At 48.3% G+C, this 25347-nt stretch overlaps 9 protein-coding genes across 9 annotated transcripts; 6 read left to right on the top strand and 3 right to left on the bottom strand.

Moving 5' to 3' along the window:
• Positions 1–980: 980 nt before the first annotated feature.
• On the bottom strand, positions 981–1856 carry J7337_013200 (uncharacterized protein; the record flags this gene model as incomplete). Its single annotated transcript, XM_044830696.1, has 1 exon — positions 981–1856. The coding sequence occupies one exon, from the start codon at positions 1854–1856 to the stop codon at positions 981–983; it is 876 nt and encodes a 291-aa protein (XP_044673971.1).
• Positions 1857–4089: 2233 nt separating this feature from the next.
• J7337_013199 (uncharacterized protein) lies at positions 4090–4429 on the top strand (the record flags this gene model as incomplete). The annotated part of the gene is made up of 2 exons (XM_044830695.1): positions 4090–4266; positions 4316–4429. The coding sequence occupies 2 exons, from the start codon at positions 4090–4092 to the stop codon at positions 4427–4429; spliced, it is 291 nt and encodes a 96-aa protein (XP_044673970.1).
• A 1877-nt stretch (positions 4430–6306) lies between these two features.
• Positions 6307–6941, top strand: J7337_013198 (uncharacterized protein; the record flags this gene model as incomplete). Its single annotated transcript, XM_044830694.1, has 2 exons — positions 6307–6647; positions 6695–6941. The coding sequence occupies 2 exons, from the start codon at positions 6307–6309 to the stop codon at positions 6939–6941; spliced, it is 588 nt and encodes a 195-aa protein (XP_044673969.1).
• A 730-nt stretch (positions 6942–7671) lies between these two features.
• Positions 7672–11159, bottom strand: J7337_013197 (uncharacterized protein; the record flags this gene model as incomplete). The annotated part of the gene is made up of 2 exons (XM_044830693.1): positions 7672–7725; positions 7758–11159. 2 exons carry the CDS (start codon positions 11157–11159, stop codon positions 7672–7674), a joined length of 3456 nt encoding a protein of 1151 aa, XP_044673968.1.
• A 308-nt stretch (positions 11160–11467) lies between these two features.
• J7337_013196 (uncharacterized protein) lies at positions 11468–12469 on the top strand (the record flags this gene model as incomplete). The annotated part of the gene is made up of 2 exons (XM_044830692.1): positions 11468–12319; positions 12380–12469. 2 exons carry the CDS (start codon positions 11468–11470, stop codon positions 12467–12469), a joined length of 942 nt encoding a protein of 313 aa, XP_044673967.1.
• Positions 12470–14213: 1744 nt separating this feature from the next.
• J7337_013195 (uncharacterized protein) lies at positions 14214–15808 on the bottom strand (the record flags this gene model as incomplete). Its single annotated transcript, XM_044830691.1, has 4 exons — positions 14214–14473; positions 14535–14694; positions 14749–15558; positions 15608–15808. The coding sequence occupies 4 exons, from the start codon at positions 15806–15808 to the stop codon at positions 14214–14216; spliced, it is 1431 nt and encodes a 476-aa protein (XP_044673966.1).
• Positions 15809–16469: 661 nt separating this feature from the next.
• On the top strand, positions 16470–17042 carry J7337_013194 (uncharacterized protein; the record flags this gene model as incomplete). The annotated part of the gene is made up of 1 exon (XM_044830690.1): positions 16470–17042. The coding sequence occupies one exon, from the start codon at positions 16470–16472 to the stop codon at positions 17040–17042; it is 573 nt and encodes a 190-aa protein (XP_044673965.1).
• Positions 17043–17955: 913 nt separating this feature from the next.
• Positions 17956–19257, top strand: J7337_013193 (uncharacterized protein; the record flags this gene model as incomplete). Its single annotated transcript, XM_044830689.1, has 1 exon — positions 17956–19257. The coding sequence occupies one exon, from the start codon at positions 17956–17958 to the stop codon at positions 19255–19257; it is 1302 nt and encodes a 433-aa protein (XP_044673964.1).
• Positions 19258–23671: 4414 nt separating this feature from the next.
• J7337_013192 (uncharacterized protein) lies at positions 23672–25126 on the top strand (the record flags this gene model as incomplete). Its single annotated transcript, XM_044830688.1, has 2 exons — positions 23672–24570; positions 24862–25126. 2 exons carry the CDS (start codon positions 23672–23674, stop codon positions 25124–25126), a joined length of 1164 nt encoding a protein of 387 aa, XP_044673963.1.
• Positions 25127–25347: the final 221 nt, after the last annotated feature.

Genomic DNA, 25347 nt, shown 5'->3' with positions numbered 1-25347 from the left:
GGTCATTCCTAAGTTTGCCCCATCGCCATGCATGTATGTGAGACAAAGTCAAGCTTGTCAACTTTGGAAACATGCTCAATATCCTGGTTAGACTGCAGACGTCGGTATCAAAGGTGCGGCTGGCCTCTTGATCAATGAATTGCCTGTAGGCGAAGTAAGCATGCATCTTTTCGTGCTCAGATACATGCATAGGACTGAGAGTCTGTGGATGGGTGCTCCATTCATCAAGAGATCTGAGCTGTGGCCAAATGGCATGATGAAGGGTTAAATGTCTGACGATAGACGCCGAGGCTGGAGACCGCTTCTGGAATTCGTAAAATTGGTTCAAACATTCCACTGTGTTCATGACTTGAACACGATGGAACAGAACAGGAGATGCGGCGTATGCGAAAGCTCGGCTTACTTGCCGCAAGTGGCTTATGTCTGAGGTAGTGTCTAGATTGCGGGCAATTTCGGTCACGAGTTCTAGAGGGATAGCATCCATGATGTCTTTGAGTGACCAACGTCTGCTCATGAACACGACTTTTAGCTGCTCTATATAGCCATTGAGCCGTAAGAATACTGCTCGGCGGTTCTGAGAGCCTCTGTTGGATTTTTACAGCAACCCATAAACTGAAACCAGGCACGCAAAACGGGAAACAAATAAAGGCTCCTGAACTGGAAACAGCTTTCAAAACAAGAAACGGATATAAAGCTGAAGAACGACATCAAGGCTGTAGGCAAGTTGGAAATAAGGCTGAAGTTAATGCACAGCCTGTTGAGGTATTGTAAAAGACTTTACAGGCATCTCTCAATATTTTATTCCGTACATTGAGCTGTGTAGTTACTAGCTAGTCTATGATAAAGTAGAGTTTCCCACCAAAGGTCAAAGCTGCACATCAGGGATAACAAATTTGGGATAACAGAGATAGCACATCTGGGTTTGGAACACAAGAGGCGTAATGCCCTTCGCTAGACGATACCCGCTAACAAGTAGCTGCCTACTCTCCTGAGACCTCCGGGCTACCACTGTATGCTTGGTTCTCTTTGTACCCTTGAATTATCTCAGCCATTTCGCTGGATCGGATTTCCTCCTCAATCTCCTTGGTCACCACAGCCCCAAATTTCAAAAGAACACTAGCCACTGCCGGGAAATCTCGAATAACGGCATGATACAAGGGCGGCTGGTACAAAGGCCCGATGAGATGAGGATTAGCCCCATGCTCCAAAAGAACTTGGGCATATTCTACGTGGCCATGTGTCACGGCGTTCATCAAGGCCGTACTTCCTTCGCCAGCTTCTAGGGGTGTGTTTCGATTATCGATGTGGGAAATGCATGCCTCTCGTGTACTCTCGGAGACAAAATTGCCGTCGTCTTTGTCCAGTAGAGCCTTGGCGATACCAAAGCCATCTGTGTCGTCTTGAGTTGGTACCTCTGCGAGAATGTGGAGGGCTGTGTTTCCAAGCCGATCTTTCTCAAGAACATGGGCTCCGTGCTGGATAAGATAGACGATGGCTAGCACTTTGGATCCTAAGAATCGATCCGAAGGTGTGCGCAAGAGGAAGTGAAAAACACGGTCTCCCATTTGCCAAGGCATGACTCGGTTCAATTTGGATCTTGGATTCATGTTCAGAGCATACATCATTCTGATTCCTTGAAGGCATGCTTGGTAGACTACCCACGAGTCGGCCACTGATACGACGAATCCTATCTCCGAGAGATGGCGAACCCGAGGGATATTGCCGGCAAGAACCGCATGGACAAGGTCATCCGTTGATCCATGAGTTTCTTCCGAGCTGTGGTAACAGACAATGGGAATATCGCCGACCAAGGACTCGTTAGAGGAGGAGCTGGTGCTGCAGGATGTAGACGACATGATATCAACAAATACAGACGTGATTTTGAACGTTTGCTCTGGATTTAGATTCTAAGGCTATGCTGCTGATTTTAAGCAAATATATCGTGCTATTTAGTGTTTTCTGCAAACTGTTTTCTGTTTAGGCGCTTGCTTCAGCGGTTGGCAAACATTCACCACACCACCTTCAAACTCGGCGCTTCCCTGGATTAATGTTCCAGAAATAGTATACCAAGGCGAGACTCACAAATGGAATTGGCTAAAAGGAACAAGAAAGCTTCAGTGATAAACCTCTCTTGTATCCTTACGTTCCAATCGCCTCCCACTGCCCATACAGTCCCTTTATCTTGAAGCCCCCAAACCTCCTTGACCATGTCTTTTATCCAGAATAGCCTTACCATTGGTGATTATAGCATTACATGCGTCCTCTTCTTGTTTGAGATCGCTGGATTGCTAGCTGTCTTCTTTGGCATTCCTTCTTCATTTATCTACTTCGCCTGGTTCACGCAACAACACCTTTCGCCTGCCATCAACAGTTCTGAAGGCAGCACGCTTCAGTCGCGCGAAACTTTTATCACCCTGGTTTTCAATGCTAGTTATTCGCTCATCGTTATATGGGGGTCCATGCCCTACTATAGCCTTAGGGGAAGCCTGTCGCATCGGTTTCGTACCTGCACAGCAGTCATCTTTCTCCTGAATTCTGTGGTGTTGACCGTGCTGGATTTACGTTTGGAGCTTTTCATGAGAATATGGTGGTTTCATTTTGAATCTAGGGATCAAATGTATCTCGCGAAGCATTGCCAGGCCATGGCTGTTCTCTTTTGTGTTCTGTTAGGTTTGGGTCTGCTGTTACTCCAGCTCTTAGTGTCTTACACCATGGCCTACGGCACCCCCAAAACCCCCGGTGTCCTTAAGCAGATGTTGGTAGACATGAAACTGCTTCTAGAGCGCTTTCGGATTGGAAGGCTGGCAGAGTCTGATGATAGCCCTGAGACCCAGAAGATCATGGATTCGGAAGTATTGCCGTAGCTCTTGGAGGGAGATATTTAGGCTCAGCTTCCCACCAGCCGCATTGACAAATAGCCACCCATGGATTCAGAAAACAGGTTTCAGAATGCTGTGGAGGCTTTAGGAGACCTTTGTATATAATATAGAGGTATGGCCAACAATGTTTTCTTCCTGTCGAGGTCATAATTATATTGCATGTTCGCTAATGCCATACGAAACGGTCGAGAGTCTCCGTGTTGTCACGACATCCATGTGGGACATTTCTGGAGAATTATTCAAAAGAAAACTCTTGATCTTCAGATGCAAGAGATTATTAAGACTCCTGGATAAGGCTTACCAGGAGGGGAAAATCAGTTGGATTGATCACGATGACTTGGTGGAAGAGCTATGGATGACGGTCAACGAGGCCAACTGTAAGTGACCGACTACTCTAGGTACAAACAACAGGCTAATTTAGGTGTAATACTACAGCCAAAAGATACAAGTCACTATGTCGGCGTTTGCGTTCGCTTGATTGCAAGACTTGATGATAAGTTCGGTTAGGAAACGGTCCTCGATATCCACACTAGTATATGTACATGAAATCTTTAGCCGCCATATTCTTCTCGAGTTTTGCATGTACAATGTACTGTGTCTTGTCAATACTAGCTTTAGTACAGCTGATGGAGATCACTAACTATGCTCAACTTTCTGAACTCTCAACTCCAATGCTTGAATGGCGATGGTCATGGCTTTGACTGAATCTTTGATCTCCTCGATAAAGGAAGCAGCACCATGGGTATCAAAACCTGCTTGCCCTGGAGTGGGTTGCTGCTCTTGGAAGACCACGACCAAAGGTCGCTTCCAACGTTGGTCGATCATTCCGCGTGGACCAGCAGAGGAGGACGCCGGGGTAAGAGGAACACTCCCCTCAGACGTGCTGGAATCCATTATGGGCAGATGGTGGCAAATGAAAACAAGAATGAATTGCTTGTTTTTGCCACCTAGCCCTCTTAAATACACAGAAAGGGGACGGCGGCTTGTCCTTTGGGTCGCATCGCTTCATGAACACCATCCGACTTATCCAAGCGCTTTGATGCAGCCTTCGTCACATACTAGCAGTGAATGGAGAAACCAATGGAAATCAGTTGATAGCAGCCTTTTAGTAATGGATGTGTGGATCATGAGTTCTTGGACGCAGCATAAAGAGCTCATAGTAGTCTCCCAATATCTTCCAATACTGAACAAACAGAGAGCACTGTTCAGAATGTCTCACGAAACTCTGATGCGATCCTACCAAGACAGCCTCTACACCATGTTGGGCTCACTTCGCCAACTTGAAGGCCACTTGAAAAACATACAAGCAAGGACATTTGAGATGACTGAAGAGATTTCATACCTTATCTCTGACAATCTCAGTCTTCTGGATAGTGTGAACAGCCAGGTAAGGCGCGCAAGAAATAGACACTAAAAGTAGTACTGACGACATTTAGATTCTGAAAACTTCTGAGAAGGAACCAGCTGCCCCGAGCACTCCACTTCCTCCTGCAGCACCATGGGAGAATTCGGAGTCTCCCAGCCAGTCTGATAACAATGGTGCAATGTAGGTCCAAAACGCACCGGAGGGATGTATTGGAAAACAGTGCGGCTATACTTAGTGCCAATAAAATACATAAATTGAATGCTCCATCTCCCGTTCACTCTGCCTTCTGTTTCTCTCCACGCCTTGAACTTTCAAACACTTGAATATGCTGCCTGTTCCGACGATCCTTTTCTCACACAGTCAGTCAGTCACATATCACAATGTAAATCGCGACGATACTACCAGAAAGCTAATAGACGACCTGAAACGAAGGCTCGAGGAGCTGGATACAAAGATGGAAGTTTTGATGAGAAAAGTTGGGCCCGTCCTTGTGAGCAATATATGGAAAGTTAGTAACATAAGCTCTAGGATCGCATCAGAGTGCCTTTCAGTCCCGCAACACCGAAGGCGATGCACCGTGACGGACAGGAATGAGAAGCATGAGGGGTGTGTTGCCTGAAGCAAGAAAGAATGTATTGTGAGCGCAGCTCTAGACGACAAATAACCACATTCTTGAAAACAAATAGCGAATAAATGAGTGACCTTGAGATCGCTGTCAGGCATCTATCCTGACTGAATAAAACAGAGCGACTAGAACAACCAATAAACGATGAGCAAGTGTACAACAAGGAGAGAACTACCAATAGTATTGGCAGTGCTTGTGACGACAGCTAAATTAAGCTTCGAGTTGACTGAGATGATGTGAGTGAATAGAAGATGATTCGCGCACAAATTACGGGCTTACTCTGTGTTGCCCTGGGGCTGATAGTACCGATAGAACCAATCGTACCAATCGTGGCATTCTTTTGAGTCTTCGTGTAAGTTTGAGTAGACGTTTTCGTGATGGCTTTCGTGGTTGGCGTGTTCGTAGCGATGTGACCAGTTGCAAAATGCATATCGTGTGTGTGGGTTGCCGACTCCTGGTTGCGAATCACCTCATCGGTAATCGTTATGGTCAAGGTGGTGACAGGCTTCGATCCAATCAAGTTATCAGTGATATACTTAGTTACGGCGGTTGTAAAGGATATGCCTGAGTGAGGGCCTGGTGTTGCCAATGGAAATGGCGCTGTAGTTGGTATAATGTTTGTCATGCTTTTGTCCAAATTGGTCGTCTCGCAGGCGACGGCCAGGGAGGGAATGGCAAGATCTACATCTGACTGGCCACCAGTGATCAATGCACGGGCACATGATAGTGTTTCACCGGCGCATTGACTGCAAGTATGATGAATCCTAGATTTCGTGAGGAATACTAATGACTTACAATGTGATGTATGCCTCGCCTGATGGTGACTCAAGAGGAACAACAAAGTTTACCAACCCTGCACCAACACAAGCGGGCGGCTGGAAGGTGTAGGTGATAGGCAAGAAGCTCGAATTCTCGAAATGGAGGGAAACAGAACAGGGTCCTAGATGTGCGCCGGTGATCCTAGGATGTAAGTCGCCGAGGTAGTAATTGACTGGGACACACGCCATACCTTGTCGAGATCAAGGAAAGCCCCGCCTCCAGCTCAACGGGGTTCAGAAGACACATTGACGTATGGTCCATGAGACTGGCCGCATAATGAACAAGCAGCATGAACTGAATGAGGAGAATGAAGTTCTTCATTTTAGGAGAGCAATGATCGAAGGTAGTCTCATGGCGAAGTCAAAACAGACACAGACACCTTTTAAGACTTGATCACATAGAGAAACTGTTTCAAGCAAACCGTAAATACAATCCCGAAACGGAATACAGCAAGTTCATGGGCGCCAACAGAAGCGCTTACACAAAAGGTGCATTCATCCTTGGCGCCCTGATGCTCAGCTCCATCCTAAAATAGAGAGAGCTCGACGATGATAAAAGATCAGAGCGCCCAAATCATTAGGTCCATCTGTTGTGTAAATTCAAGACATCAAGCTGTCATGTTTGAGAACCAGAGCCAATGGAACAGGGCGCCTGGGCCTGCGGGGACTTATACGTGGACACAAGTTCCTCAGAAACCAGATCCCGCCCTCAGCAACAACTACTACAACACCCAACCATCCAACTGCCCTGACGACTGGAGTCACCTCTTTGACAACAATCATCAGAGGGAATCATCCTCTCATGATCAGTTTCAGTCAGACCAGACCAATGATCACTCCTACTCCAATTTGCTTCCGCCCATCCCGCCCAGTGTCTCACCCATGGCTACTGGTCACATTCAACCCTGCAACCTGAACATTGTCCTGAAATCGGATCAGGCCGATACCAGTGCTCAAAGGTAATACGTGGACCCAGTATACTAGAAACAAGGTACTGACTGGACAGCTTTGAGCTAAGTGCGCGACTTGAGCGCCTAGAACGAATCCTTGACGGACTGCAAGAGTCTCTCGCTGATCTAACTAGAAAGGTAGAGACGAAATCGTCCGGCTTTGAAGAGGACGTAGCGAATTCATTGGGTGCAATTACGAAAGGGATGGAGAAGTTCTTCAACCGGTTTGCAAGCCACTTGGAAGATGAGGAAATCAAATTGGCAGAAGCGCGGATCACTCAAGTTGAGATGGCACCCATGTGATGTAGCCATCATGCGTGTAGGCGTAGGTGGGGTAAAGCAGGGGTTAAGGTAGTTCATGTACGATTAATTGAACTGGATTATGATAAGAAGCTGAACTAATACCATTGGTTACCAACTGGCTGGTACGGTCTCCCATTGGCGACTCTAGCTCTTAGTGTAGGCTACAGCATACGATTTATCCACACCAAAAAAATCCCACACGCTAATTCTTTCCCTTTTTGTCATCGTAGGGCTTGCCGATCAGTGACTCAACCGCAGTCGTTTCGAGGGTGGTGGGCCCACTTCTGAGTATCGAGAATTGTAATCTCTTTGTTGGGAGTAATGATCTGAGTTCCTTGAATACTGAGAAGGTAATGAATCTCGAGAATGCCGAACAAGCCGAGAGTCCTGAGAGTATTGGGATCCAGAAGTTTGGGACAAGTACGAGGTTCGGGTGCGAGGCGGTTGGTCCAACCTCATCGTCCCTTGGTACTGTTGACGCCTTTGTGGCCTCATCCTTCGGATTGGCGGGACCGGTTCAAATTTCGGGGAATGTGACATGTCTTCGGGCTTTGACGCAGAAGGACCTTCTACCATCGTCGTGTCTTCCACACTTGCCAGAGCTGACGGACTTGTCATCCCGGCTGGAGTCAGAGAACTCGAAAGTAAGCCCGTCCACGGCCACCCAGTGCGAAAAGCCCGTAGGGAACCTTGTTTTCTTTTTTCCCTAGGCTTCTCAACCCTTTCTGGCCTATTCGTCGGCGGCCAGGTCGGCAAGGGCGAGTTTGTCGCTGCTGGTTTCCATCTAAATGACCGTTGTCGAACATGGGAACCAACCTTTCCCACAGGAGAATTTGGTGACAGCCCTGCCGTGGTGTCCCTTCGTGAAGGGCTCATCGGGCTCCTTCTCGTGAAGTGGTGGTGTGCGCTAAGGATCTCGGTTCTACTTGTGGATGTCCTTCCTTCGACCACATCTGTCGCTAAAGCGCCTTTTTCTGCTTCCGCCGCGGTGTTCGTTGCGACATTTTGCCTGGAAGTCCAAGCTTCCGCGCTCGTGGCCGGATGTGCGGACTCGGGGTTCATTATGGTTCCCTGTTCTCCGATTGGCTGGTCACTCTCTAGAGGCCTCAGAGGGTCAGGATTTGGCAAAGATGGTGTGGAAAATCTGCCGGTACGAGTCTTGATTCTCGATGGGAACCTTTCAGAGAGATGGCCCGTTGTTGAGAAATCTGTTTCATCGGCCTCTTCCACTCCTTGTTCCTCAAATGGTTTGCTGACGGAAGGACGAAACGGATTGTTAGTGGAAGGGCGAAATGGATTGTTACTGACGGTGAAACGAAACGGATTGCGACTGGCGAATTGGTCAAACGGACTTTCGTCATATGAACTTGTGGTCCTCTGTGGTGGTCTTGCCAGCTGAGGTTCTCGCAATGTGCTAGGGCCTGCCAGCTGAGGTTCTCGCAATGTGCTAGGGCCTGCCAGCTGAGGTTCTCGCAATGTGCTGGGGCCTGCCAGCTGAGGTTCTCGCAATGTGCTAGGGCCTGCCAGCGAGGTTTCTGCACTAGTCCTATACTTACTGAAAGCCCTGCTGTGAATAGACGTGTCTGCAGGTGCTTTTCCAGGCAAGAAACCCTGCAGTACAAGCTCAGGCGAGCTAGCAGGCCGTGACGAGAGCGTTGAAGCTGCTGGTGGGTCACGTCTGGCAGCCCCAGGTTCTCGCAAAGTGCTAGGGCCTGCTAGCGAGGTTTCTGTACTAGCCCTGCTGTGAATAGACGTGTCTGCAGGTGCTTTTCCAGGCAAGAAACCCCGCAGTACAAGCTCAGGCGAGCTAGCAGGCCGTGACGAGAGCGTTGAAGCTGCTGGTGGGTCACGTCTGGCAGCCCCAGGTTCTCGCAAAGTGCTAGGGCCTGCTAGCGAGGTTTCTGTACTAGCCCTGCTGTGAATAGACGTGTCTGCAGGTGCTTTTCCAGGCAAGAAACCCCGCAGTACAAGCTCAGGCGAGCTAGCAGGCCGTGACGAGAGCGTTGAAGCTGCTGGTGGGTCACGTCTGGCAGCCCCAGGTTCTCGCAAAGTGCTAGGGCCTGCTAGCGAGGTTTCTGTACTAGCCCTGCTGTGAATAGACGTGTCTGCAGGTGCTTTTCCAGGCAAGAAACCCCGCAGTACAAGCTCAGGCGAGCTAGCAGGCCGTGACGAGAGCGTTGAAGCTGCTGGTGGGTCACGTCTGGCAGCCCCAGGTTCTCGCAGCGTGCGTAGCTCCTCATGTGTGTCACGCTCAATACCATCCTCCAAGTCCTGACCGTCGCCATCTTCATGCGGCTGCACTCCATGATCTTCCGAGAAGAAACGTGAAGAACGGCGCATCCGTCGAAATATCGTATCCTCATCGATCTGAATTGACTGATCTGCGTCCTCACCTGCGCGACTCTTTCGGCGCTCTTTCACTATGCGGCCCGATCTCGGTCGCAGAACGTTCACCATGGACTTTTGCTTAATTTTGTCCTCTTTGTCTATCGTGCCTGCTGGCGCGTCCCGACCCGTCTCGGGCATCCCACCTTCCTCCCGGTCTGTAGCAGAGTAGAGGTCCTCGCTATCGGATAGGCTCTTATCTTCGCCAGGCAGGTGCTGCAGGGTGGGTACCACAGGACACTGTTCACCACCTAGATTGCTCAAGTCGTTGGTTTTGTCAAAAAATGCATCAATAATGTCCTGCATGACGAATAGCGTGCTAGGTTTCCGTCCTCGATTGACAGGACCGTCCAATTGAGGAGGGAAAGCTACTGATTGGAGGTTTATGTAATTCTTAGTGAACGGGACCCCCCCACGCCAGTCAGCCGGGATTCCTGTTCGCGGAACATAATCAGGCAAGAAAGTGTATTCGGTTGCACTGTTGAGAGTGTCCGCGATCTTTGTGTTGTTAAATCCGCAGCTATGCGCGAGCTGCGCGAGGTATCGGATGCGTGATCTTTCAGGAAATGAAGGCATGGTCTCCCCTCTGACATCTTGTCGTGGGCTATTTGCCGTGAGCCGCGCAAAGTGCCTTAACGCAGCAATAAACAGATGTTTGTAAGCACTGTATTTGGTGGGCCTCCCTGTAACCAACTGAAGCCTTGAGCCGGCGACTTCGACGTAATAAGCACCCGGATCAGACCAGTCGTCCCCCAGACTCTGATATAATGTCGGAGTGTCCTGCTTATTATCCTGAAGAGGTACCATGAAGTGTCCCCTCAAAAACTTGGCACCTAGAGAAATGTACTTCATATTTTCGTGGAACGTCTCGAGGCTCGGAATGATGACCTGTACCGAGAGCACTTTGTCTCGAACGAAATCTCTCAGGTCCAGGTCTTTCAGCCCGCGGAAGAGAGTTCCGTCAGTAAACATGCGTTTTATAGCCAGCCTATCAATCTCGCTAGTTGACGGTGCCCGAAATTGGAGACATTGAACAGTCTCCAAATCTACAGCGGCATTGACCTGAGGGTTGTCGCCAGTGATGTCCTTCCATACAGAGAGTATATGGCGTAGATAATGGCAAATCTCTTCATCAATATGCAGGGCCAGGTGCTTGTGGATGTTTCCCAGCTTGAGACCACCAGTCACGCCTGGAAATCGTTCCAAAGCATCGAGGTCGTGTACAAGCGGCAAGTTTTTCAACAAGCCTTTCAGGCTGACATGTTTGCAAGGCGTCAAACGCGCCCGGCACTCCTTCTCTCTCAACTTGTCCTTGCTTTTCATGTACTTACGGACAAGCCGATAAATTTCGGCATCCGAATAAGGTATCTCGTGCGAGGTGTATTCGACTTGATCCTGGAGGACCTGTTGGTTTTCCCAGGATGTGGACAACTGGGTGGGAAACTGTAGCCAGCTACCCTGAACACAGTATAACCTTACTACCCACCATGACAGTGGCCGATTTTGGGTCAAAGCGCTCAGTCTGTGCTTTCCATCGAGACAGGCTATGCGATGACCTGAGAGAAGAGGATATTTTGTTTCTTGTAAGGTGGACTTCAGAGCCCGTTCTGTGACACCGAGAAGTGAAAGAATAACTCTCAAATCCTCGGGCGTGACGATCCCTTGTAGGTGGTTGCGTTCGTCGAGGGGCCTGCGTTCCGTTTTCTCGAAATATTTCCACATGCGATTCACGGCATCTTGGTTGATCTGTCGGCCGATGCCGTAAGTGAATATCGAATCGACCGGACACCGGACGATACCGACTAACTCCATTGTCTGTCGTCCGGCCTCCATCGTGTTGCTGGCGTTCCATCAGAATGAGAAAACATATGGATATACATATTGCATGCCACAGCTTGATTACCAAGTCATTTTAGAAGGTCTATAGTTATCATGGCGCTTAACTTGCATTATCTCCAGGGGCACAGTCTTTTTTTGGGCGTGGAGGGACATGTAGGGCGCATAACCACGGTAAACAGAGAACAGGAATCAGGATTGAGGGGGATGGTTATGCCTTCATCGTCCAGCACAAATACTGGCCTTTTTCTTCACCAGCTCCCCTTCGCCGTGCCTGGGTGAGGCGCTAGCCAAGCTGCTGTACAATGGCAGTTCCTACCTGGATCGACCTCCAATTCGGAGCTCGGGGAGAGCTTCGACCCATCCTTGTTGAGCACCGTATAGCATACAAAATCTTTGATGGTCAGGCCTTCCATCCAAGACTGGTTCTCGCCATTGGAGGCGCTGAAAAGCGGCATTTCTATCGAGCCCTTGAGCTCGACGCACATGTACCGGGTAACGGGATTTTCCTTCGCCCCGTTCAGCTTGCTACACTGGTTATCGACTGTGAGCTGCACAACCAATCCACACTCGGCATCTGCGAACGGGCAGCCCCTATGGGACACCAGACACGCCACACACTCCATTGCGCCGTTACACCCAACAGTCCCCCGCAGAGAATATCGCAGTTCGCTCTTGACATGTACTGGCAGTTGCTCTTTCCTTTCGCATCTGTTGTTCTGCTATTTGCGGACGATCTTGGAGGCTTGGAGCCGGTGATTGAGCTGCTTGTATGTTGGACCCGGAGAGCAAGGCTCAAACCGCTGTTGTCCCCGCCAAGAGTCATAGTTGTCTTTCACTGGCGTCATCGGTCGAAGATTGAGACTTTTGAAGTTCGCCTGCGCGCACGACTCACGGGCCGTGACCCAGCTGCTTCTACGTCTACTTCAGGAATCAGTGCGCCGATTCGTCTGGATCATGAGCATGCATTCGAAAGTGTTTATCTAGTTCCGACCTGGAAATTGTCCTCAGAATTTCTCGTTCAAGTTGAAGAATCGTTTGGGGTTCGAGAGAGCGCAGGATTCGCTTTCAGCGGGGAGCATACGAAAACTCTCCTCCAGACTGCAGTGAGCCAGTTCGGCCAGAGCTGTGGTCAACAAATCGATTTCCATGCCGCGGTTCGTCTGCCGAACCCAATTCCAGACCATCTAGCGGAAGGTATTTCTTGTCTTATACAGGTGACCAACGATTCGAACCTTGACCAGGTTGCGATTATCGCTTCCGCCCTGGACCTGGATGCCCATCCACCAGGCGCCCACTGTAGGTAGCTTTCTCCACCTGCCCTGAACTAACGGTCTTGGCATTTTCTGACAACTCATAAAGTCTTCCCCCCGCCATTGACGTTCGAAAAGTGGTATAACACTATTCTTTCTCAAGTGGAGGAGGACACTAGACAAGCAGGGTTGAAAGGCCAAGTTCGAGAGAAGTTTATCGAATTGGCTATGGCAAGAAAAGACGGTTCATCGGCTCGCGCACATTCTCGTTTGCTTGGCCAATTTCAATCTGCTTGGCGGTCATGGACCAATAATTTTATTTGCCTGCTGTGTCTGTCACGACCAGCATTCAATTGCCTGCGTTGCGATCATCGCTTTTGTGACACTTGTGTCATAATAAGCGGAGCACTACTACTAGCTAACTCTCCGGAGATCCTTGTCGACCATTGCCCCCTGTGTGGCCAACCTCACGGTGAACTAGTTCACTTACGGCCACCTACTGCTGGGCTGAGGATGCTTGAGCTAGGGGGAACCTCCCAGGACAAATGGGAGATGCTCAAGTTCCTAAAGGAGCTACGGTCCATCACGGGGCTAGGTATCTCTTTGCGGGAGCAGTTTGATCTGGTGGTGGGCTCGGGAATAGGTAAGAAGGCGTATCTCCTCACGTGGATGAACAAGGCGTGCTAAACAGAGTAGGGCTATTCTTCGTGCAGACCGCATTCTTGGAAGATTGGGCACTATCAGACTGCAAATACCATGTGAAGAATCTCCGTGACCCAAAAATCATTGATTCCAAAAAATTTCTCGTCTCATTTGGTAAGAGGCTCACGTGGAAGATGGCTAAGACGATTGGTATGAATGGACTGTTCGTTGTCTTTGTCTTGGATAGCCATCGAGCATCGCAAACAATTGAAAGGGATGTGGGGGTTCGTGGCTTTCTGCGTCGACAGCATAACGATGTCGTTGTGCGCTATATGGGAGCCAATTGCGATAGCCCACCCCTGAAGCTTGCCGCGAGCCGCATGATTGCCTCATTGTTTTACATTGAACTTGTCTTCACTCCACACTTCTATTCAACTCCCGAACGCGCGCAAGCCCGGCTGCTTTGCCGGCTGCCACCTAGCGCCACACTCATCAGTTTAGTGACAGATCTGCACGCCAGGGGCACACGAGTCATTTTCTGGGGTACAGAGCTTGAGCCCAATGTCGAGAGCCTCATAACGTCATCGTCGCTGTCTCGTTGCCGTCGGGGCGAGGCGTTCGTCAAACGTTTGGACATAGAGGTTTGGAGTCCAGATTCGGAGCTCCACGTGGCGATCGATGATGATCTGATGGGGAAACATAATGTCAGCCATTGCCCTTATGTACTCCGAGAGTTGAGTCATGATCAAGGTCTAGATTGTGTCTTTGGAAGGAGCGATCACTGTGGCATTGATGCAACCAAAGATGTAGGCACAACAATCACGGAGGAAATTGATGAGCTCAGCGAGGAATTAGGCCGGTTTGCGTCATGGGACGGGAGTTGGAACTTTTTCTAGATTGATATCTATCCAGGGTTTTATGTCACTTTGCTTCGTGTTCTCTAATTGCAGTTTCGCGTACGAAACGGAGAGTTGTTGATATGAATATAAAGAGAGATGGTATAGAGAGAAAAGAAGACTAGCAGTGAGAAAGACAGAAGTTGAATACTCGCGATAATCACACACATAGAAGACAACACAATAAAGAAGTACCCTCTTCCCCCCTGGCCCTCTCGAGAAACGAAAAAAAAAAAAAAAAAAGATACGTGTATCTCAACCTAGACAATATGCGTAATCCTTCGTACACTTTGATCAACGATATCCATCTCAATATCCGTAACGTCTGAATCTCCAGGCTGGTTCTTCTTAGTTGAGTTTACCAGAGCAACCTGTGACTCTGACCGATTGTCTGACGGGTGGTTAGGCGACCCTGGTGGGGCGACGAAATCCACATTGGCAAATTGAATGCTCCGCTTTGACGTTATATTTTGCAAAACAATGTGCCGGATCTGGTCCACAAATTTGGCATCACCAGACGCTATCATAATAAACTTAATCAGCACTTACACACAATCATTTTATCCGAATGCTTGACCTACCAACGACGATGGTCTCGCCAGGGTATCGGGTTTCTTGCCGTAGCTCCCTTGAAAAGGAATCGAAGCCAAAATTGGATCGCGCACTCCAATACTTGTTCTTCTCAAACGAGCTGCTCGCCTTTTTACTGTCGGGATATATACACCAGACTACCAGGAGATTCTAGAGAAGATGAATGAGAAATTCCCACGTGAGCTAGCAAGGAAGGACACGTACTTGTGAGTCAAGCTCTTGAAGGGATCTGAGCTGATCAGCAACCCACTGATCCTGATAGTCATGTTCCAGCCACCAAATGACGTCAACGTTCCGACTGAAGTCAGCAAAGACCGGCTCGCTTGAATCCCGGAGGCGAGCATGCCGACTTCGAGCCTCATCGTCCCTTTGTCTACGACCGGCCAATTGAAGCGCGAATGGGAGAACTCCAACGATACCTATGCCCTTAGCTGTAAGTACCACGGTCTCAAACCTATACAACTTCAGATCTCGGCCGTAAGGGCCGTCCAGGCGAAGACTGTCACCAGATGAGACGCAGCCGAGAGAGTTGGCGTGATGACCTTTACGGGTGATCAGAAAGGTAGGATCTGAGACCTTCCCATTAATGAACTGTTTCGGACTGCCCCAGAAAGGCGTCATCGCGTAACCGTGAAATAGATCGTAGAAGGGGAGGGGACCGTTGAAGAAGACATAAAAGTAGCAGCCGGGAAAAACCTTGACGGGCTTGTCTGTGACTAGCTTCAACTGTACGACGACTTCCTTATCCCACCGTGTCTCGACAGTCGCTTGGGTATGGCTGAAAAGGAACATGCGGACAAGCCTGTAGAGGTGGGTCGAGCCCAGTAAGCCACAGGCCACAAAGACTGGAATTCCAGCGGGGGAGATCTCCCGTAGGGCGATATGCCAAACGAGTCCGCCTAACACACCCACTGCGCCTAGCAGATGCAACAGCCCAAAAAACCTCCCAAGGAATCGATGAAGCCATAGGGACCCGAAAATGGTGACCAAAAGCCCGCCAGCGGCCGGTGACAGCTGTCAGCAAAGAGACACAAAGTAACTGCTTGGCAGGAAACAAACTTACTACGGTCCCCGATTTAGCGAATTCGTCAAAGACTGGACGACGATACAGGATCAGACCAGAATGTAAAAGAACCTCAGCTGTGGCGATCACTGCAATACAGCGATGCGCAAGATAGTAACTGGAGAGCGAGAAACGAACTAAGTCAGCCAGGGGATTCGTCTTGCCACCCAGGAAAACGAGCGTGAGGTTCATGGCAGCCATGGCCGCAGCCCTCTTTTCCAGGTCCGCCTCGCCTTTGCTGCTGATTCCTAGGAAGAGAGCATTCGCAACGATATAGATGATAAGCACAGATAAACCTAGGCCTGAAACCTGAAGGCACCGGCGCCGGAATGTCAACTTAGGGTATATAAAGTAGGCAACTACCACACGAATGTGCGGCTCAATTCGCCTGTATATAAAACGAGCGAAGAGGAAGGCCGGTGGCAGCGCTAGCGACCCATAAAAGACTGAGAGGTAGAGTGAAGCAAAGTCCAACATCCTGTGAATATCTTCTTTTGTCCTATCTTCCGTCAAGACCCGGTCTACATAGGATGTTATGTACCATTTGGCAAAGAAGAATAGTTTGATAACCGCGCGCCTGTCGATGGGAGAAAACTGGAAACCGTTTAGGTACCTTCAGCGCCTACCTAAAATAGTATCAGGGGAGATGGTGCATACTTTCACCAGCTTTCTCCTCCACCAGGACTTTAAATGCTCCAACCTCTACCCTCCTCTGTCCCGCTGTACCTGTAACTCTTCATTACAAACTCACACATTCACTCTATTACAAACCCACACATTCATTTCTAGCATATTTTGGCCATTAGCCACTGCCGTCACTACGCTCAACTTTTTTTTTCTGCTCGAACGGGTAACTTGAGTCATGAACAGCTCTAAGCGCAAGCTTCCGAAAGATATTGAACGGAGCATCACAACTCGCGCTGAAGGCATGATGCGGAAAGCCATGGAGCTCACTAAATTAGGCGTGCGCGTGGCTTTCTACATCGAAAAGACAGATGAAGGCAAGGCCTTGCGATTTAAAACCCATTCTGCCATGGAGCCGAACTGGGAGCTAGCTGCCAATATTGTCTCTGGAAAGTCTGAGCAAGAGCCACCAGCTGTTCGGTCGCCCGATTTGCGTTCTACGCCATCTTTGCCAGACGTGGAATCTCTCAATTTGAATTGGCCTTCCATGGGAGGCACCCCTAAAATTGAGCCACTGCCTGAGCTCATCTGGGATGATGTCAAGGCAACTAGTACGCCCGAATCCTCGGCGAACAGTGGCAAGGCTAGCGCAAAGGCACCCCCGCTGAACAGTAAAATCTTCAGTGCGGGTTCGGCTTCAGGGCCTTCACGAAAGCGTCCCCTCTCCCTGGATGATGCTTCTTCGTCGGAATTGGGCACGTCGAAGAGAACGAAGAGAAAAGAACCCCCTTCCCCGTGGTTTGAGAAGTAGTCCTATTGTCTTGTACAGTGGATTCTGTATGTAGTTCAGATTACAAATACAGTGGTGTTCAAGGAGTCTATGCTGTAATAACCTGCGATGCATTCTCTCAATTGACTTGGTATTCTGATTTATGAATAATTACAGGGCAAACCGCACTAGACTCCTCTCCCTCATATGACTAAACTTCCTTGAAACATCGGTGTCCACCATCACTTCATTTGCAGACTTTCCATGCCTCGCACTAGCTCTCCTTGTGGCTGAGGTAGTGACCTCGAGTTGCCGTTGTTGGCTTGTCTTTGTTCTTCAATGATTGACCGGTGAAGTTTGTCTTGGAAATTCCCAGTCACCAAACGGCGGAGCTTTTGCTCTTTGCGTCTCTGGCGTACAAGATGGATCAATTGAATATTGCTGACGTCGAGATAAGGGAATGCCATGCAACGAGGATCTATCGGTTGATCAGACGTGGTGCATTCAGACCCAACAAATGGGTGCGGCGTTGGTGGGCGCTGAGGCATCTGCGATTCACTGGCCTGCTGAGGTGGGTTCATGGCTCTATAATGTGTAGAAGGTAGATAGAACAGGGTTATTTGCGCAAAAGACTACATATAATGTCGCAGAAGAATAAAAAGACCGGACTGAAGTCCTTTTCGAAAATAGATAGGGAAATAACTTTATGATGATATGCAGCTAACAGGCTTCTGTTACAGGTAACAGGATACTGTAAACGAATACCCTCAGCGGGAATCCAGGTGTCATCTACAGGAATCAGCTACAAGAATCGGCTTTCGTACTCAAAAACACATATAAATTCAAGGAAGGTTCTATTCAATGATAGAAAAGAAAGAAAGGACAACTGATATCCTTTATCCACCGCCATAATATTTTTTTCATACATTACCTCTGTTCTGCCTCTAACCCCACCATGTCTGAGAAGAAATGGCCAGATGCGCGAGTCAAATATGAACTCCACGAACATTTGGCTCGTAGAAACATTCACTTCGATTCGAAAACTTCTCGAGATGAGATGATTTCTCTCTTGGAAAGGCACGATGTTTCGTATGAAGAAGTCATGGCTGAGGGCAGAATGCAAAGCGAGTCCAAACTGCCATTTCCGCCAAAGGCTCAACGTGACCCGAGCCCAAATGACGAGTGGCGCACAAAGCGACCGAAAGTAGCGGCCGAAAAGCTACCTAAAGCTGAGCTAGAGTTCCTGCGACATGCCAAGACTCCGGACCTCCTCCCCAACTTATGGAAATTACCTGAAGCTGATAGGGAAAGCATTCTCATCAGCTCTGGTTTGCATTTCAAGAGTTCTTATCCAGAGAGGGATGTTCTTCAGTTTTGGTTCTATGCGGACCATGCTATTGAGCAACATGGAATAAGTGAAGAGGGGGATGAAATGATTACCTCATTTCTTAATAATCCCCTCATGTGGGAGGATATCACTTGGAGCGAAGATGAAGATGATCGCAATCTCATAAACGCTCGCATGAAGAAGGCCTTCGGCCGCCTGAATGCCCTCAGAGCGCAGTATCCTGACGAGAAGTCTGACAGGGATAATGACGGCTCCAAGGGTGATGACGGCTCCAAGGGTGATGACGGCTCCAAGGGTGATGACGGCTCCAAGGGTGATGACGGCCCTAAGGGCGGTGGCATCGAATATGATTCGAAGGAACGTCGCGATTGGAGAGCGCAGTTTCACGGTAGAGGATCACCCGAAGCTAACCGGATGGAACTCAAAGACCCTGAAAATGACAAAGATGTTATTGCAGATATTTTAGGACGCCACCCAGTCCGGAAGACTTGGTTGGCCATTGCATTGCCAAGCTTGAATGAAGAGTACCCAAAGTTATCCCGAGGCTACTATATCAACGCTGGCGCTGTTTATCCCGAAGCCTTCTCAAGATATGTCAAGGAAGGTGCCAACATCACCCTATCTACAGCAACACACAAAAGCCAGATGGAGAACTGTCCCTATGAGAAATTCGAGCTCAATCTGGTGTTGTGCATGCCTTGGGGCGACAAATGGCATTACCAAGGCTATGGCATTCCACACTATGTGGATGACCGAGATTTCGTGTTATGGTCTAAAGGCCTCCTTATCCAATGCTGGAAGTCAGCAGCAATGGAGGTGCTGCACGACCACATGATCAAGGCTGGACAAACCATTCCCATGACAAGCGACGTCATAAATCGCATCAAGCCTAAATCTTGGAGGAAGTGAAGTTAGTCTGGGGAATCGTCATAGGGTTCATGATGTTTGTTTTGGATTTGTTTTTGGGGTTTCCTTTGTCTTTGTCTTATTTGACTCTGGTAGTCGAATGCTCTGGTCCTGTTCTGTTAGGGTTCATCAGCATAGTCTATATTCAATCCGAGTTCCTTACTTCGTTACGCGCAACTAGAACGAATTTTGTAATGAGAATGATTTGTAGCATGAACTGGTGAATCTTTTATGATGTTTCTACGATGGGAAATGTTTCCGCTTGCTTGTGGCTGATACAGATAAGGTGTGACTGTCCATGCTTAAAAAGACGGCTCGGGAAATGTCATTCCAGAAGTCACGTGCATCCCTTGTTAACTTATCACTGAGATAGAAAGTTTGCTGGCCGATCATACTCAATCTTGCATCCATCTGCCACTGAATGCCATCAGTGGTCCCAGGCGTAATAAACACCACCACCACCACTACTGCTGCTACCAGTGTCACCAGTTAATAAGACGAGACATCAGTCATGTATGGTTTGTTTCGAGCATTTCTTTTGGTAATGCACCTCGACAAGGTGCAATAGCGACGAAGCATATCGCCAGCAACGTTACCAGTCCAATTACTAGTGGCTGCATCCACGGTATGATATACATTGAAGGAAAGTGAAAAGGACACGGTATAAATTGACCTAGAGGGGCGTCACGTCATAAACAGAGTGGCATTTACCAGACAACCTTGACGGGGTTTACCAGTAAAGATTCTAAAGGGGGTTTACCAATAAAGCGCAAATGTATTTACTGGTAAATGTGGTCCATCATTACCAGTAAAGATTGGAGCCCCATAATACACGAAACGGGAAACGGTAAACGGGAAACAGGAAAAAGGAAAAAGGAAGCTGAAGCATAATATGGGCGGCTATGTTACCCTCATATAATTCCAGTTGGTGATGAATAGGTATAAGAAGGGAAGACGAAACAAGACAACCTCAAGAATCCCCAAAAGTAATGACAGATTAGTCTATCCATACGACAAGCATGAGCACCGATACTCAGTTGGCATATCCTCTCGAGAATCTTTTTGCCTTGGTTCTGACTGTTTGGATAGACACACAAAGCTTCCTGCTCCCACCAGACGCCGGCCCACTGCTCAGCAGATGCGTCGGGGTTTAATTGCAAAGCGTCGGCTGACGCTCATTCGAAAGTGTGAAGAACTCCGAAAACTCGGCGCCCGAGTCTATCTGGTGATGGAAACATCAAGCCGTTACCATGTGTACAGCTCTGAATCTTCCGATTCCTGGCCACCTACAGCTGATCGTCTGGTGAGTGAGGCACGGTGTGGTGACAGTTGAGAGTACTGAGACAACCCTATCAGGAGAAAAACTATCCCGTTCCACTCCAGTACAGCCCGGAATGTCTTGCTCCGAAAATGTCCTCTGGTCTATAGAAGCTCTAGAATATATGGGTTGACACCTGTCAAGAGTGCCAGGGGCATTCGCGCTTAAGGAATGATCTATACAAATGAAGATAACACATAAGTCTGAGATCGAAGTAGTAGACGGCTGGTGTGTCTGTTCTGTTGTAGAGTGTCAAATTAGTTTAATCGCACTGTATGTACAGAGTTTGCTTTGGCCGTTGGCGCTAAGAAACTTTAATGGTTGCAGCTGCAGCTGTAGCTTCTTATCACCAACACAATAAGCAAGCCCGCTGGAGGAAACAGTCATGTGAAATGGTAGTTCATCATATTCAGTATGGTTGCATTCAGTTTTTAAAAATAGAAATCTTGGAGTGCTTTCCTTTCCGCACAAAGTGACTGAAGTTGACACAGCAGCAAGAAAACAGAACTGGTTCGGACCTGCATTCTGAACCGGTTGCGCAGGGCCATGAGAACGAAGCTATCGAAAGTCCTGTCCATGACCATTTATTCTCGCCCTTCCCCATCCATTTTCTTGGCCAACATTCAGTAGCCCCTTCTACTAATTATTTTCTTCATTACGCCATCCCGTCATGCTTGACCGCTTGGCCATCAACACGGCAGCCCAGGTCCTGGAGATCTGGTCATATATACATTGTCAGATTGACTGTGTTGATCTGCCTATCCTTCGGGCGTTAATAGCAGAGCATCGGGATTTCCTCATGACAATCTCAGATGCAAAGGCTGCTGAAGTATTGAGACTCTCTATAACTATCGAGGCGTTGTCAACAGAGAAGATAATCTATGGATCAGAGCTCGTAGCACTACGAGACAAGATATTCTGCGTTGTAACTCGAATCAAAGACGGATGGGTCGCGTTCCTTTCATGGCCCGATATGGCCAGTCTATTGAAACTGCGAGTTGCGATGGCCAACTACGATGACATCTTGTGCGACCTTGAGACACAACAGAGGCTTAGATTTGAGGATGCTATCATCCATGTCAAGGTTGTACGTATATGGTGTTCAACAAGACAAAGATCTCGTGCTGATTAGGTGATAGAAGCGAAAACGTTCCCCTTCACCCGGTGCCAGTCATAAACAGCGCAACGATTGGCAACAGCCCGCGAGTGAACAGTTCAGGCCACCATTGAAGAGGCAAGACTGCCGTGATGAAGTATTCCGAGGGCTCGTCGCGATGACGTTTCCCCAGAGGAAACGCATCAACCATATAATGCAGCCTGCTGCCGGGGAACTATACCTGGTGAATGATACAAAATCTCGGTGCTGGCTGGTAGCGCTTGTTCTTCCTCATACCAATCTACATGATGTTGGTATCCCGGGAACTCTAGAGAGTCTTGGTCTTTTGAAACGCATGCCTACGTCAATCTCATTCAACGCCAAGACACAACGATTCGAATGGCGAACTGGGGGTGAAAATGGTAGACCATTCGCCTGTATACAGATGTTTCCCGTCGCATATTTTGCAAGTATAAGATTCCCAGACAGTCGAGCCATGGGCTGGGTGAGGGCTGATCAGCTTCGGGCTTTTGATGCATCATCCGTCAATCCCTCGAGCATTCCATATTATGCTCTTGTGCGAAGCTTTTTGGAAAGACGAATAGCATCACGCACTCGCACGAGCTGGATTGAACCTACATCTCCTGGTATGTGACAGCCTTGCAGTATGCCATACTCTAACTCACATTTGGTTTAATAGAGCACTCTGTCGAACATAATGGCCAACGGTCGAACGACTGGAATACCCCGACGAAGAATGAGACAACGGAAGCCCACTTCTCTGCAGCAAGGGCCAACAGCCGTCAGCAGTTCCGGGTAACAGGATCTGGTTCCTTCCTTTGTGCAGTCTCTTCAGGAACAAAAAGCTCTGGAGTTCACCATACTTCCGACAAGTCTTTGGTGCCAGCATCGACTGCCAATCCTACAGTGCCTCGTCGGACATACTCAAAAGGCGAAGTTGGGTATGCTAGCCCGATGTGCTCGCCATGCCCGATAGACACGCCAGTCTTCAATGTCGACAACAAAAGTCCAAAGTGGAAAACTGTGTCGCTGCCTAGTTTACAAAGCACGTTCAAGGGGGCTCCTGGAGCTCGGTTTGGTCTGTTTAAGTGGCCAGAGCTTGCAGAGCCTTCAGAACGCGTTCTTTACAAACTCTCAGGAATGTCCAAAATCAAGGGCGTCAAGCCACTTCCTAGAGACTTTCTTGATAGCGAGGGCTTACTTTGCTGCCCGTTATGTCCTGATACCAAACAGTTTGGACATCTAAGTCTCTTCACGGAGCATTTGCTGGCGCAGCATTGAAGCCTCAGAACTTATCGTTTTTGGACACCTCGACGTAGCCAAAACGAAAACGGACCGGAGTTCCAAGAATGCCAATTGTAACCTGTGTTTGGTTGCGTAGAGGCGCGCGTCCGTATTATGGCTTTAGGAAACTGATTCTCGGAACGGATTTTGGGGAGTCAGGGAAACAAACCATGTAAGAGAACCGTGGATGTTGATTCTTGTGTAGACGCTTGCTGGCCGAGCGCTTAGCTTAAGTCATATCGATAAATTATCCCTCAAGTGCATATCCAGTTCCCTGTATCCTGGTTCAAGAAGAATGGCCGAACCGGGCTACAGACAACCGGGGAGAAAATGAAATGCGGTTTGGTTTACTCCCAAGTGCTGGCGTTGAAGCTATACGAAACGGGAAACAGTGAAAGGCATAAACTGAAAACCTTTAACTGTTAACCGTTTTGGTTTGTAGGATATATGTCTATAGACTACACATGAACCTATGAAACTGTGTCTAGAAAAACAGGTTTAAGAAAACAGGTTTAGGAAAACAGGTTTATGAAAACAAATTTTAGGAAGTATTGCATCTCGATACTGGTTTCAAGAAAGAACATAAGCTAATTAGTATACATATATATGCAACCCCCTTATGGGATTTTTGATATTAAATAAGACACTAGTTATATACATATACATCAATTTACGGACCTTGCAAAATAGCCGAACCTATGGATATCGACGACGAGTCTTTCAAGATAGATGTCTGGGCCCCCATGGACATCGACAGCGAACCTGCCCAGAAGGACCTACCAAAGATCGGGGATCCCATGGACCTCAACGAGGACAATGCCTTCTCGAACGCCAAGCCGATCGACAATCAGAACACGGTAGCATGGACGCCGGTGAAGACGACGTTTGAACATAATGCCTTTCGCAAGCCCTTCAGGGATAACAAGAAGCTAAAGCGTGTCAAGACCAGGAGGGATGGTGTTAATAAATTGTCACGTCGCAAACCCAAAAAACAGCTAGAGATGTCGACAGGCGCAGAAGTGAAGCAATATGTTCTAGCGCAATACAAGAAGAGGCAGCTATCTGAATTGTCCAAGAAGGAGGTCAAAAGAATCGCTAAGAGGAAGTTAGCACGTATAACCTCCTTATATCACAGACTTATTGGACGTGAGCCGTTGGATTCCTTTGCGGATAATTGTGAGAAGACCATACCGAACTGGATTTTACTCCTGCGCCAGACTTCATTACCGAATTTCATCAACAGCTCGCACCATAGCATAATTACTGCCTTCAAAGCTGTTGATAATGTCATCTGTGGAACACAAGGAACGTATCTGCTACGACGGCTGGCTTACGTCCAGTTGATGCGACTGTTTACTTCGCTTGAAGCTCTTATCAAATCTGAAAGAGAGTCTGGAAAAGCCGTCCGTAAGCAGGGTTGTGGTGACGCAAGCATTGCCATCGACATTTATATGAGCGCTCAACAAAGTCATCAGCACCCCGATGATCTGAGGCGTGAGCTGAAAGAACGTAAGCGAGCTGGTAAAATTTGGAGAGATCTCTCGGGGCCATCCCCGCTTTTTACTATGGTTTACTCGCAGGCATCTGAGTCAATCATGTACGAGCAGCACCATCTTTCACACATAACGGTGATTACACTAACTATGTTCGAGAAATGACTCCAGGAAAAGAAGCGGCGCAATCTTAAAAATGGCGGCGGCTAAGGTCTTTGAAGAATGTCCAAGCAAACTTGCGAGTTGCTGTACTTTTCTGGCTGATACAGTGCAATCGGCAGTCATGTTCGATCGGAACTTTGACATGGCACAGGCTACGGCCTCACGAATCAGACAGGCTTTGTAGCTGTAGTTCCTAGTTACGAAGAGTCTTTACATGCTGCTGGTGGTTTTAGTGCTGCTAGTGGTTTTAGTGCTGCCGGTGGTTTTAGTGCTGCCGGTGGTTTTAGTGCTGCCGGTGGTTTTAGTGCTGCTGGTGGTTTTAGTGCTGCCGGTGGTTTTAGTGCTACTGGTGGTTTTAGTGCTACTGGTGGTTTTAGTGCTGCCGGTGGTTTTAGTGCTACTGGTGGTTTTAGTGCTGCCGGTGGTTTTAGTGCTACTGGTGGTTTTAGTGCTGCCGGTGGTTTTAGTGCTACTGGTGGTTTTAGTGCTGCTAGTTGATTTAATTGCATAGCTTAGCAGTAGATATATATAGTTATTACTAAGTATAAATTCTTCTTCCCTTTCTGTCCTATTATTAAGTAGCTTTCTTAGATGATTTGCCCCAGTTCTGTACGGCTTTCTAGACAGCCCTTACAATTTAGCTTGACACTGATTTCTTATTTAAGTGTGGTTTGGTTGGAGGTCGCTGGGTAATTAAGTGTCACTGGACCGTAGCTGAA

This window comes from Fusarium musae, chromosome 11, assembly GCF_019915245.1.
Source record: "Fusarium musae strain F31 chromosome 11, whole genome shotgun sequence".
Classification (NCBI taxonomy): domain Eukaryota; kingdom Fungi; phylum Ascomycota; class Sordariomycetes; order Hypocreales; family Nectriaceae; genus Fusarium; species Fusarium musae.
Note: the sequence above shows the minus strand (reverse complement) of the source record. Positions and strands in the feature narration are given on the sequence as shown.